This window comes from Equus przewalskii, chromosome 15 (assembly GCF_037783145.1).
Source record: "Equus przewalskii isolate Varuska chromosome 15, EquPr2, whole genome shotgun sequence".
Taxonomy (NCBI): domain Eukaryota; kingdom Metazoa; phylum Chordata; class Mammalia; order Perissodactyla; family Equidae; genus Equus; species Equus przewalskii.
In genome coordinates, this window is record NC_091845.1 from 38,827,301 (window position 1) to 38,840,457 (window position 13,157).

The 13,157-nt window shown below is 56.1% G+C and overlaps 1 protein-coding gene across 3 annotated transcripts; it reads left to right on the forward strand.

The window, feature by feature from the left end:
• Nucleotides 1-397: 397 nt before the first annotated feature.
• On the forward strand, nt 398-13,080 carry CAMKV (CaM kinase like vesicle associated). 3 transcript variants are annotated; one of them, XM_070575249.1, is made up of 12 exons: nt 398-936; nt 8,640-8,748; nt 8,845-8,976; nt 9,150-9,224; nt 9,440-9,578; nt 9,722-9,842; nt 9,994-10,069; nt 10,167-10,303; nt 10,465-10,543; nt 10,775-10,862; nt 11,157-11,268; nt 11,371-13,080. In XM_070575249.1, exons 2-12 carry the CDS (start codon nt 8,654-8,656, stop codon nt 11,736-11,738), a joined length of 1,422 nt encoding a protein of 473 aa, XP_070431350.1. In that variant the 5' UTR covers nt 398-936; nt 8,640-8,653; the 3' UTR covers nt 11,739-13,080. The 3 variants fall into 3 exon arrangements, with proteins under 3 accessions (XP_070431350.1, XP_070431351.1, XP_070431349.1); XM_070575250.1 differs by having other exon boundaries at nt 11,380-13,080; XM_070575248.1 differs by having other exon boundaries at nt 11,157-13,080.
• Nucleotides 13,081-13,157: the final 77 nt, after the last annotated feature.

Sequence of the window (13,157 nt, forward strand, 5' to 3'; positions counted from 1 at the left end):
GGGGCCAGGTCTAGTACGGCACCTTGGTGCTACAGCACCTGTATCCCCATATCCCAGCCCAGGCCACTGATGGTGATGCTGCTCATGAAGCGTTTGAGGGTGATTAAACAGGGAGGAAAGCAGAGTCCACACCATGTCACAGGTGACTTTTACAGCTTGGGAAATTCAGTGCCACACAGGAGGAGGTAGACTGGGCCAGGCTCCTGGCTGGGACTTGGTGATGGGAAAGGCTTTGAACTGCAGGAGAGGAGGGTGGAGCTGGTGGGAGACTCTGCCACCGTGGTCTGGGGCCCTCACTGACCACTTGTACACACACACCCATGTGTTTACTACTCCTAGCTAGGAGATGCCAGTCTGTAGAGCAGCTTGCCCTAGTGACTAGCCACTTGGTTCTTTTAAGTAGGTTCCACCCTTTGGTTTAGATTTGGGGAGCTGGGCAGAGCGCCGGTCCCCTGGGGACTACCACTTGCCAAGAGACTCCTGTGCAGCTCCAGGACTTAGGCATTCCCGACACCTCCTACTCCCTACCACCTACAATGGGCCTGGGAAGGCGCCTCCGGCCCCTGTTGCCCGGTCAGTCCGAGGGCCTAAAGGGGCCTTTGAGAACCTTGCCAGGGCCAGGCAGGCCAGAGCTTACCGACTGGGCCGCCACCCCTCCTCAGCCCACCTTTGAGTGGGATTCCAGCCTCAGGCTCCGCCAGGGTCGGGGCGGGGCTGGCTGAGGGAGGCCCCGCCCCCAGCCCGCCCCCGGCCCGGGGTGCGAATCCGGTGCGGACGAGCGGCGGGAGATGCTGGAGGTTCGCGAGCCGAAGCGGCTGCAGCTGGCGCCGCGTCTGCCCCGCGTGCCCGGAGCGGATTCTGCCCGCCGCCCCCGGAGCCCTCGGCGCCCCACTGAACCCGCGATCGCTTCCTCCCTGTGACCGACCGGCGCTGCAGGTGCGGGGCGGGCTGGGCGGGGGCGGGGTGCCCCTCGAAGGCGCGTTTTGGGGATCTTGGGGGGATTGGGTCTCTGGCTCAAGGTTCGGGTCGCCGAGTGCGCGGAGGCGCCGCGTGGGCATGGGGTCCTGGCGGGGGCCGGGCACGCGTGCTCTGTAGATCCGAGGGTCGGCATGAAGGGTTGGGCTAAAGTTCCTCGTCACCTCGAACCTATCGGGGGTCCCAGGGAAAGCCTCTGAGACTCAGGTCCAGGCGAATTTCCCCTCCCTGCCCGTCCCCCCTACTACCCCGCTTTCTCGCTGGGCTCCTGATTGTGAAAACATTAACCCTCGAACATTCGTGGTACCCCATGGGGGTAGGGGCCAAGAGCTGAGCCATCTCTCCTGACTCCCAGAGCCGCCTCCAGCGCCTCCCAACTGCCCCCGGGCCTCCTCCCTCCCGCAAGGCAGTCACTAATTTCCATGACAACGGAGAGTTCTTTATGGGCGACAACCTGAAGGGGGCTGGGCGGGGCTGCCGCGGGGTGGGGGAGGAGGCTCCAAGCCCCTGGGGACCAGCAGCCCCGCTAGCCAAGATCCAGCTTCCAAGCCTTAATGTGGGGGCCAGCCGGGGGTGCGAGGCTCCGACCCAGCGCTGCGCGGTGGGGGTGGGGGACGCACATGTTTCTGCTGGGAGGTGCGGGGCTTGGTGCTCACACGTGTGCCTCCCGCATGTGTGTTGCTGTGCCAGCGGGGGCGAGTCAGCAGCACTGGAGAAGGGGGTCAGGGTGGCATCACGGTGGGGAGCAGGGCTCCTGGCTGGGGGTGGTGGACAATGAGCAAGTGAGTTTCTGCCTTCCCCAGCTTGTAGCGTCTGCCAGAGACCCTGGGCTCTCCCAGCCCCTCATAGCTCTGCCAAACTGCTTTTGTCCGCACCCTCTAGGCAGAGCCTGCTCCACCACATTCTCTCCTAGGGATCAGGGCCCTCGTCTCTTACCGAGAGCTCAGTCTGCAGCAGTCCAGCCCTTGTCCTGCCACCCTCCTCCAAAGCCCAGGCTTTGAGACCCCCAGGACCAAGTGCAGAGAGCCCCCTCCCTCACTCCCAGTTGATTCCTGTCAGCTTTAGCCATCAGCTGGGCCCCAGTTTTCTCAACTGGGAAATGAGTGTTTCCACTCCCCTCAGTGTCAGCCTGGGCCCTGGGGTGGGGCAGGGGTCTCCCTTTCTTTTACAGCATTTGATGTGGACCCCCAGGTGCCATAGGCTGCCTTTCCCATATCTGCTGCTGGCCTCCTCTCCAGCCCATGCCCTGGCCACCACTCACGAGCAGTCCTTGACCCTGGGAGAAAGCTACAGAGTCCATGATCTCTGTCTAGGGAAATTGAGGCATGGGGGCGAGGTGCTGTGCAGTTGTTATCCTGTTTCTGGGTTGCTTGGGGTGCTGTTTCTGGCCCTCCTAACAGGATCCACTGTTGGGGAGGAGAACGGCAGTGGCAGGGAATTAGGCTGAATTGCAAGAGGGGCCCTGGGGACCCGAGGCCTGACAAGGACAGCAGATTGGGGCGGGGGGTGGCACACGGCTGGGGAGTCTAGGCAGAGCTGTGCCAGCTGAGAGGAGGGGCTGGAAAAGGAAGCCGGGTCTCCAAGCTTCATTTCCATCCCCCCAAGCTTGTGCCTGCGACATGTTGGACCTGCCTTACCTAAGCTGCTGTGATGACAGGGAGAGGGGCTGAGGAACTGTTCTGACTGAGGGGACCGTAACAGCTGGCCTCTTCCCCACGGCTACAACTGTGCCTCCCACACCAAGTCCAGTGCATGTCTAGGGGATACAAGAGGGTTCAGTCTCAGAGGTCCAGGCACCAGGGGCAGCTCCTGGCCCAGGTGTTCAGAGCACATGGCCATGGAGAGCTTAGGGCTCTGCTGCATACCCATAGGCCCCTTCAGAACCCCTTGCCCACCTTCCCCTCCTGTGTCTTTGTGCCTGTGTACCTTTTCCTCTGTTGCCTCTTTGCTCCTCTTCCATTGCAGCTTCTGTCTTTGTCTTCCTGTGTCCCTGCCCCCCCCCCCCCCCCCGCCTTTTCTAAAATCTCTTGGTTCCCCCACATCCTCTTCCTTATGGGGACCAGGGTCACAGAACCCATTGGGAAGGAACCAGGCCAAAGTCTGAGGGAATTCTTGGAGAAGGGGTTTGGCTGACATCCCTACCCCCCTTGTTTTAAAACTTCCATCACCATAGCAACCCTTTACTCTGCGGCCTTCCCCAGCATTTCCTCTCCTTTACCCACAGGGAAGTGGGGCTTCCAGTGGATTTTCCTTCAGGGGTTCAAAGATTGGGACCTCAGGTGCCTGGGAGGGGCCAGTTGGTTCTTGGCTCTGCCCGAACGTTGAGGGCTGAACTTTTCTGGAGGCAGCACTGGACTGTGTGCCCACCCCCAAGACTGGAGAAATCTTCCTTTCCATGCTCCCTCATTAGATGGGAGAGAGTCAGCAGCAGGAACAATGGACTATGATGTAACTAGAGCCTGAGGCCCAGCCAGGGGAACCCCCTGCCCAGTTCCCTGAAGCAATTGGACACTGAGCTAGAAGCTTGGCTCTGGTTCCCGACACCAGACCCTGAGAGTGAGGTCTTTATTTCTCCCTGTCCTGTGAGTGAGGCCTCAACCGTGGGCCAGGCAGGGCGTGGGCCTATGCATGTCCATTGCAGCAGGAAACCCAGCCCCAGTCTCTGAGAGAGGAGAGCATAGAAGAGGAGGGGGGTTGCCTGCAGGCTGGTGTTCACAGCTGCATTAAATTGGGAGATGTTGCCCACAGCTCTTGGGAGATAGCTGGAGGCCTCCTGGGCCCCTCATGGCCTCCCTAGATTTACTGCAAGCTCTGGAGCCCCACGTGGCAGAGGACCAAGGTAGCAGGAATCTCCTGTTTATGGCTATGGAAGGTGGGGTCCGAACAGGGGCTCCAGTGTAGGACATCTGGGCCTCTGGAGCTGGCCTCTGTCCCACTCAGTCTTCCCCTGGGCCAGACATGCCTTAGGCTTCAATAAGCAGGGCACCAATAGGCAGAGGTTGCCTGAGGCTCAGTTGCCTGAGCCCAGGGGTCAGACTTGAGCAGGCATTAACCGGAGAGTGCTTGGCCCCTAAGCTCCCTTAACCCTGCTGGAGGGGCAGTGGCAATGCCAGGCTCTGCACACCCCCAAGCTCCCTTTGGACAACCCCCTGTGCACCCCATTCAGTTTCTCTGCAGAGAATGGAAGGAGCCACGTCTCTAGGGAAATGGCTGCTATGGGTCTCCTGTGCCCTCCCTTGTCCCAGTGTGGACCTGAGGCAGAGCCTAGGTCCTGTGTCGCTGGGAGGAGAGCTCTCCACTATTGGGTGTTGTGTCTGAGCTGTCTGGGCCATGGGGGTGAGAAATGCAAACCCTTTTCTGCCTGGCCTTCCACTGTTCTTGAAGCTGTCCCTTGGCTGCTCCTCCCAGCTTTGGGGCCAAAGCCTTCCTTGCAAGCAGGTGCCAGGGGCTTGGTGCACACAGCAGCAGCCTCCCAGGCAGCAGCAGTGGGTAGCAGATGGTAGAGAGGGTGAGCATGGAGGGGACTAGGGCACTAGTTGGAAGCAGGATGTCCCTTTCTCCTCTTCATCCTGGGGCCAAGTTAGGGGTGGCGGCAAGTGAGTTCACTTAGACTGGTGAGGAGAAGCAGTGACTGGCTGAGATCAGGGTAGCCATGGTAGAAGGGAGGCAGATCTGTCCCTGTGCCAACTACGAAGCTGCAGGACATGGCTCCTGGCTGATGTGACTATGAGCAGAGGCCTGGATTTCCTTAGTGGAGACAGATCCCGAGACCAGCCCTGGGTCCCTGTGGGCACGAGTGCATATACATGGCAAAAGCTGGGCCAAGATCAGGGACAGGCATATACAAAACTTCCTATGCCATGCGGCAGAGCAGGGAGCTGTTGATATGGGGTGGAGGGAGGTGGAGGTTGTGGAAGGTATCTCAGAGAAGGGCCATTATCTTGAGCATCAGGATTGTTTTAGACAATTTGTGGCACAAATAACCGTATAATGTCAGAAACCACAATGAAAGAAGATTCAGCCCTGGTCTCAGCACCTAGCTCATACGGAGGTGGCTCCACGGGAGGCCAAGATGGGCAGTGCCCTTGCCAGTGCCCACACTTCCTGCCGTTGCACAGACACAGTTGAGCTGGCGAGTCACCTGTTGTTGGATGTTTAGGTAGTTGCTGATTTTTTTTTTTATGTTATAAATAACTGCCGTGACAAATAAGATACTGATGAGAGGCTTTGGGGGAAGGGCATTCCTGCCAGGGGGAATGGTGTAAGCAAAGCAAGAGAGCTGGGACATAGGTCCCTCCCAGCCCTCCTGGGGCACCTGCAGACTGAGATACCACCCTCCCACCCGGTACATGGCCCTTAGATTCCAGCCTGAAAGGGAATCACTGCATGTTAGAGTCATTGAGGGGACTGATGCAGGCCCCCTCCCCCAGATTGTTAGGGCATTAGAGATGGGTGGCCGGCAGTGGTGGGTGGCTGTGCCTCTACTCTTAGCTGTGAGAGTGGGATTCCAGCCACATGCTCCTCCCTGGCAGATGCAGGAACAGGGCTGTGACCGTGGTGGCAAAGACACGCAGTCGGGGATGATCTTCAAAGCTTCTCTTGTTTGCCTCTGCAGTGCCTCACAAGATGGCTTAAGCCCTGGCTTAAATCACGCCAGTGAAATGCATTTGTGTTCCCTGAGCCCAAACAACCCAGATGAGGGAATGATGGAATTTGTTCCCTAATGCTGAGGGCGGATTTGAGGGAGCGCTTCCAGAGCTGTGATCCCTGGGAAGTGGGTGGCCTCTGCCTGGGAGGAAGCAAGGAGCAGCCAGAGCTGGCCATAAGGCTTGTGTGGGTCCTGGCCTCTCACCCTGGCTGACAGAGTCCCTCTGACCCAAGCTGCTTTCTCTCGGGCTGGCTTCCTTCCTTCTCTGCTAGCCTGTGGCTGTGAGTGACTCCAGTTAGGGAAGCATCTAGGTAGTCAAGGCCACAGCCCAGGCCTGTGCACAACAAGCACTGATCGGTGTGGAGGGAGAATATGCACAGTCAGCAGAGGCAGAGCAGTTTGAATGCAGCCTCTGTGCAGAGCTTTCTATAGCCCCAGTGTCACATTGATGATGTGTTATGGAGGCAAACTCTGGGTCAGGTTTGCAAAGGTCCAGACACTGTTACCAACTCCTCTCCTGAAGTTTACCTCTGAACAAGGGCTGTGAGTACCTTTTCCTTTTGGTGTTGGAGCCAGTCCACCCAGCACAGCAGGTATGGCTTAGGCTGGCAGGGCAGGGTTGCAGACCCGTGAGGCGCCATGCTCCAGGTACCAGAGTGCCTGGAACTCACTGCAGTCAGCTGCGTGTTGTCACCCTTGTGCCTGGAACACACACACCCCCGTCCCCTCTTCCCGCCCCCCCCCCCCCGACTCCTCGTCAGGGGCCCCTCCCCTGGACCTGACTGCCTAGGTCTCCCATGGGCCCTGGCAGTGAGGCACTAGGCAGGCTTGTCTTGTTTTTCCAGGCCATTACCCCTGCATGCCTCCTAGCAAATCCTTCCCCTCTAAGGCCTAGCCCTAATGCTGTTTCTTCCTCAAAGCCTTTCCTTGCCTCTTCAGCCAGGTTGGGGTTCTCTCTCTGAGGAATCCCCCAAGCCCTGTGCCTAAATGCAATATTTATTAAATCAATAAAAGTAATCATAGTAAAAATTCTAACAGAAAAATAATAAACGGTGTAAATCTGTCCCTCCAACACCCAATTCTTTGCCCCAAAGAGCACTCTTATTTTCTTAGATGTCCTTCCAGAAAAGAAGTTGAGTGTATTGAGTGTACTCCAGTATATAAACTTTAAAAAATGTACCCAAACAGCGGCACCCTTCATCTGCCTTTCTGTCCCTTGCTTTTTCACCTGACAATGTATGTCAGAGACTGTCCTACAGCAGCACATTTCGATCTTGTTGTTAGTGCCATGGAGTGGATTCCGACTCCTAGTGACCCTGTGTACAGCAGAGTGGAACCCTGCTGGGTCTTTTTGCATCATCCTCTCACTCTCTCGTGCTGTGTCAGACAATACTCTGCTGCTATTCCTAGGGTTTTCATGGCAGTTTTTTCGGAAGTGGGTGGCCAGGTCCTTCTTCTAGTCTGTCTTAGCCTGTAAGCCCCGCTGAAACCTGTCCACCGTGGGTGACCCTGCCGGTGTTTGAAATAACAGCATAGCTTTCAGCATCACAGCAACACACAGCCACCACAGTATGACAACCGACCGATGGGTGGTATGGTTCCCTGACTGGGAAACGAATCAGCTGCGGTGAGAGTGTCAAATTGACTAGAGCACCAGGGCTGGCTACATTTTTATCTACTTTATTCTTTTTAATAGTTACCAAGTATTCTTAAGTATGAATGGCCATAATTTTTATTAACTTTTTTTTTAAAGATTTTTAAATTTTTTTTCTTTTTTCTCCCCAAAGCCCCCCGGTACATAGTTGTATATTCTTCGTTGTGTGTCCTTCTAGTTGTGGCATGTGGGACGCTGCCTCAGCGTGGTTTGATGAGCAGTGACATGTCCACACCCAGGATTCGAACCAACGAAACACTGGGCCGCCTGCAGCAGAGCGTGCGAACTTAACCACTCGGCCACGGGGCCAGCCCCTATTAACATTTTAAAATTGTGAAATATAACAAAAATCCAGGAGTGTGCCCAAAAATTCTATGTACATTTTTACAAATTATTATAAAGCCAACACCTATGAAACCACCACTCAGGTTCAGAAATAGGCCCTCCAGAATCCTCCCATGTGTCCTGTCTCAATCACAACCCCTCTCTTTCTCTTGGAAGGACTCATGGTGCTTATTTCCTAGCTTTTCTTTACAGTTTTACCAGTATGTTTGCATCCTTAAACAGTGTAGGTTAGTCCTGCCAATTTTGAACTCTATATCAATAGAATCACACTATATATATTCTTTTGGGTCTTTTTTCACTCAACATTGTGTTGGTGAGATTCATCATGTGGTTGGTTGTAGCTGTAGCTCCTTCATTTCCATTGCTGTGTAATACTCCATTGTGTGACTATACCACAATACATCCTGTTGTTGATGGATATTTGGGCTGTTTCCAGTTTTAGCAATTATGAATATTGTCTCTATGAGCATTCTTGTATGAGTGTCCTGCTGCACAAGTGTATGCATTTCTGTAGAGCATATATTTAGCAGTGCAGTCGCTGGTTCATAGGGTATGTTCGACTTCAGTAGTTTTACCAAACTGTTTTTCAAAGGGGAGACTTGCTCTCTACCAGCAGTGCTCACGTTCTCCACATCTTTGCCAACACTTGGTATCTTCAGACTTTCAGAGACAATTATCTGATGGGTGGGTGGTGACAGCCCCCTTCATCTGTGTACTAGCTGAAATTTAAGGAAATTGTTTGATAATCTTTTTTTGAGCATATATAATGCAAAATAATTCCCTGGATGTCAGTCTAAAACCTTTTTCATAATCTGGGGCTGTTGTAGTTTAGGCAGCCAAGCTGAGTGGCTGGAGGTATGGCCAGAAAAACAGGGGTAGGAGCGCCTGGCCACCTTTCTGGTGCAGTCTCTGCCCCTGGCTTGGCCTGAGCCAGGCTGGTGTGTCCCAGAGGCAGGCTCTATGTTGTGGGGAGAAGAGGGAGTTGTATGGCTGAGCCAAACCCCATCCTACCCGCAGCTCAGAGCCCGGCAATGCCGTTTGGGTGTGTGACTCTGGGCGACAAGAAGAACTATAACCAGCCATCAGAGGTGACTGACAGATATGATTTGGGACAGGTCATCAAGACGTGAGTGCTGGGTCTGGTGGGCAAGGGCAGGGGAAAGGGGAACAGGGTGCAGCCCATGCTGAGGCCAGGGCTGAGTGGGGTGCCTGCTGGCTGCAGTGAGGAATTCTGTGAGATCTTCCGGGCCAAGGACAAGACGACGGGCAAGCTGCATACCTGCAAGAAGTTCCAGAAGCGGGACGGCCGCAAGGTGCGGAAGGCAGCCAAGAACGAGATAGGCATCCTCAAAATGTGAGTGTGAGGCCTGGGGGTGGGGTGGGAGGTAGCAGGGAAGGGCTTCGAGGGCAGGTGGCCTTAAGCAGTACTAGCCTCTGGCCAGTTAGTCTGCTGTGACCCATGGTGGCAACCAGAGCTTCTCTTAGGGGTTCACTCAGCCCTAACTATTGGTTCCTCTTTGCTGCCAGGGTGAAGCATCCCAACATCCTGCAACTGGTGGATGTGTTTGTGACCCGCAAAGAGTACTTCATCTTCCTAGAGCTGTGAGTGTGGGTCTGGGGTCCCGGGATTCCTCAGTCCCCAAGGCCTTTACCTGCTCTGCCCTCTACAGCCAGGGAAAGCCCACTTTCTGGACACTTGGGGTCCCAGGTCCCTGTGCCTTGCCCAGCCAGCTGCCTGGTATAGGGAGCCTGCCCAAGTGATCCTCCCCCCACCCCCGATCCTGCCCACACCAGGCTCAGGGGCTGGTGTCCCTCAGGGCCACGGGGAGGGAGGTGTTTGACTGGATCCTGGACCAGGGCTACTACTCAGAGCGAGACACAAGCAACGTGGTACGGCAGGTCCTGGAGGCTGTGGCCTACCTGCACTCACTCAAGATTGTGCACAGGAACCTCAAGGTAAGGCCAAGAATCAGGTCAAAGGATCAGTCGGCAACTGCTCTGGGGCTGGGGTGGGCAGCATCTTGGGGTCTTGGTCTAGCCTCTGAGGTCTTCATGGAATCTTCCTCTGCCCACCCACATGCTATTCCTGTCTGGAGCAGCTGGAGAACCTGGTTTATTATAATCGGCTGAAGAACTCAAAGATTGTCATCAGTGACTTCCACCTCGCTAAGCTAGAGAATGGCCTCATCAAGGAGCCCTGTGGGACCCCTGAGTACCTGGGCAAGCAGGGGGCGGGGCTGGGGCAGGGTGGGAGAGAGCGTTCAAGGAGTGGCTCTGCGTAGGGAGGGAAGGAAGTCCCAGGAAGTGGATGTGAGTGTACCAGGCCTGGCTGGGCCTGATATTGACCAGCAGATGGACACTATGTTTGCAGCCCCAGAGGTGGTAGGCCGGCAGCGGTATGGACGCCCTGTGGACTGCTGGGCCATTGGCGTCATCATGTACATCCTGTGAGTGGATGGGTGGGGAAACAGGCTTGCAGCCAGGCAGGGTGGGGGCCTGTGCCATGGCCTTGCTTGGTGACCCTGCCCTTTGGCTCCCATGCAGGCTTTCAGGGAACCCGCCTTTCTATGAGGAGGTAGAGGAAGATGACTATGAGAACCATGACAAGAATCTCTTCCGCAAGATCCTGGCTGGCGACTATGAGTTTGACTCTCCATACTGGGATGACATTTCGCAAGCAGGTGAGGAGGTGCCCAGCATGTGGGTAGAGTGAAGGGTTGGTGTGGGGGACTTGTCTTCAGCCTCCTCTGCTGGACTCTGTTCCTACCCCTCAGCCCATTCATCACTTTTAGACAGCGAGATGGTGTGCCCATGACTAGCTTCTCCTTGGTTTTGTCCCCAGCCAAAGACCTGGTCACAAGGCTGATGGAGGTGGAACAAGACCAGCGGATCACTGCGGAAGAGGCCATCTCCCATGAGTGGTGAGCAGAGCCCAGGGAGGATGGGAGAAGAGGCTAGGGTTCCCTTGGCCTCTGTCCTCACACTTAGCAGTCCCCATTTTTGAGGCCCTGAGTGTGGGTTACAAGGCACCCAGAGCTCAGGCAGCCCAGAGAGTCTGCCTGGTAATCCCTGGATCTTACAAGGAAAGGGCTGGGCCGTCTCTGTGAAGGCCCATACCCCCTCAGATCTAGATGTACTTACACCCTTTCCAGGATTTCTGGCAATGCTGCTTCTGATAAGAACATCAAGGATGGTGTCTGTGCCCAGATTGAAAAGAACTTTGCCAGGGCTAAGTGGAAGGTAAGGCTTGGATGGCTCCCTTTCCTGGACTGATCCCAAGTGTTCCTTCTGGCACCTACAGTTTCTTGCCTGTTCACACCCCTACAGCCACACACAGTCTTTTCTTTAGCCATCAGGTATGGCTGTAGCCACTGTCATTACTGTAAATGGATGTGCTGAGCAGCTGGGTCCCTGGCCCTGGGGTGGTCAGAGGCAGCCAGGGGCACCATGGAATGGTCTGGGTTTGGCCTTTGCCAAGGAATAGATCCAGTTTCTGTCAGCCTCGTTCTGAGCCTTTCTCCACTGTCCTTTCAGAAGGCTGTCCGAGTGACTACCCTCATGAAACGGCTCCGGGCACCAGAGCAGTCCAGCACGGCCGCAGCCCCGTCTGCCCCAGCCACAGACACTGCCACCCCTGGGGCTACAGGTGGGGCCATAGCTGCAAGTGGAGCTGCCCCAGCCCCTGGGGGCAGTGCCACCTCAGCCACAGTGGGTGATGCTGCTCTTGCTGCAAAGAGTGATAATGTAGCCCCTGCAGACCGTAGTGCTACCCCAGCCACAGATGGCAGTACCACCCCAGCCACTGATGGGAGCATCACCCCAGCCACCGATGGGAGCATCACCCCAGCCACCGATGGGAGTGTCACCCCAGCCACCGACAGGAGTGTTACTCCAGCCACTGATGGGAGAGCCACACCAGCCACAGAAGAGAGCACCGTGCCCACTACTCAAAGCAGTGTCACACTGGCCACCAAGGCAGCTGCCACCCCTGAGCCGGCTTTGGCCCAGCCGGACAGCACAGCCCCAGGGGGCACAACAGGCCAGGCTCCACCCTCTAGTAAAGGGGAAGAGGCTGCGGGCTATGCCCAGGAGTCTCGGAGGGTGGAGACCAGCTGAGCAGGCAGGCTGATGGGGGGCAGGGAATGGGCAGGAGGGTGGGAGAGTGGCTGAGGGGCTTCTCACTGTACATAGAGTCACTGGCATGATGCCCTCGCTCCTCCCAGCCCCTCCCTCCCAGCGTGGGGCATGTCTGGGGGCCACGGGAGAGCAGTCTCATCTCCTGTGTGTGTGCGTGAGTGGTGGGCCGGCCAGAGGCAGGACTGGCCCCAGCCCCTGCATGGATTCCTTGTGGCTTTTCTGTCTTTTGCTAGCTTCACCAATTTCTGTTCCTTGTGGGATGCTGCTCTAGGGATACTCAGGAGGTCCCTGCTCCCTTTCCCCTTTCCTTTTTTGCCTCACAATCCCCCTAGGCAGGCCCTGCAGGTCCCATCCTCTCCCAGGCCCTAAACTTGGGTGGCCTTGCCCTAAGAGCTGGTCCTCCAGCGAGGCCCTGTCAGCGGTCTTAGGCTCCTGCACATGAAGGTATGTGCCTGTGGTATGTGGGCTGCTCTAGGAGTGGACACAGGCTGGTATAGAGAATGCAAAAGTCTAGGGCAGTATGCTTTAAGACAAGACTGGTCGTATGGCTAGGGGCACTGCTTGGTAGACATGGGGGTCCTCAGAAGTGAAAGAATGAGTAGGAGGGTAGAAGCTTCCATCTTTGTCCCAAGGAAGTCCCTCCCAAGACCCTTGTGCTGTTTCCTAGCCTCCTGGGTCCTGCAAGTAGGTTGGCCTGTGTCCTGAGTTTCATGAAACAGTAAGGGGAAGGAGAAGCAATTAGGATGTAGCAATGAGAACTGGGAGGGCAGAGTGCAGACCCAGCACCTAGTGTACCAGCCTAGCTGGCTCCTTACCCTGGGCCAAACAGGAAGGGCTGATATCCCCTGACTCTTCCCAGATAGGCCCACTCAGGCTCAGTCCACAGTCCTCTCTATCCCAGGGCGCCTGCCACACGGCAGTGTCCCATAGTCTCATTTGGGGTGTGCCCTTCATAGGGGCAGATTTTCGGGTCTCCTAATTCAATGACAAAATAGAGAGGAACCCCCTCTATGTCTATGACCCACTTCCCTTTATATCAGGGCTTAGAGGCCCAGGTACCTCTGAGCCATGCTGACTTGCTTTTGCTGGGATGAGGAAGTGGAATAAGGCTCCCTAGTTTCCTGATGGAGGCTCCTGGCAGGTGCCCTTTGTCAGACCCCACCACAGCCTGGGCTGGCAGCCACACTGGTCCTGGCCCTCGCTTGGCACTCTGGTGGCAGTCCTGCCCTTCTCCCTGCATGCCTGTGGGTCTGCTCTGGTGTATGAAGGTCAGTGGGTTGTGTGCCTGCTGAACCTGGCAAATAAATGTCACCCTGCCAAAGCCTCTGGCCACCCTCTCTCCTTTGCTTCCTCTATCTTACTGGGGAGGGGCCCCTGAAAGGCAGTGGGGAGGGGAGC

Excerpts from the sequence above, each read along its gene's own strand:
- CAMKV (XM_070575248.1), top strand. The coding sequence starts at position 8,654 with ATGCCGTTTGGGTGTGTGACTCTGGGCGACAAGAAGAACTATAACCAG. Across the intron at positions 10,070-10,166 it reads GGCGTCATCATGTACATCCT|GCTTTCAGGGAACCCGCCTT; the intron begins GTGAGTGGATGG and ends GCTCCCATGCAG. Across the intron at positions 10,863-11,156 it reads TTGCCAGGGCTAAGTGGAAG|AAGGCTGTCCGAGTGACTAC; the intron begins GTAAGGCTTGGA and ends CTGTCCTTTCAG.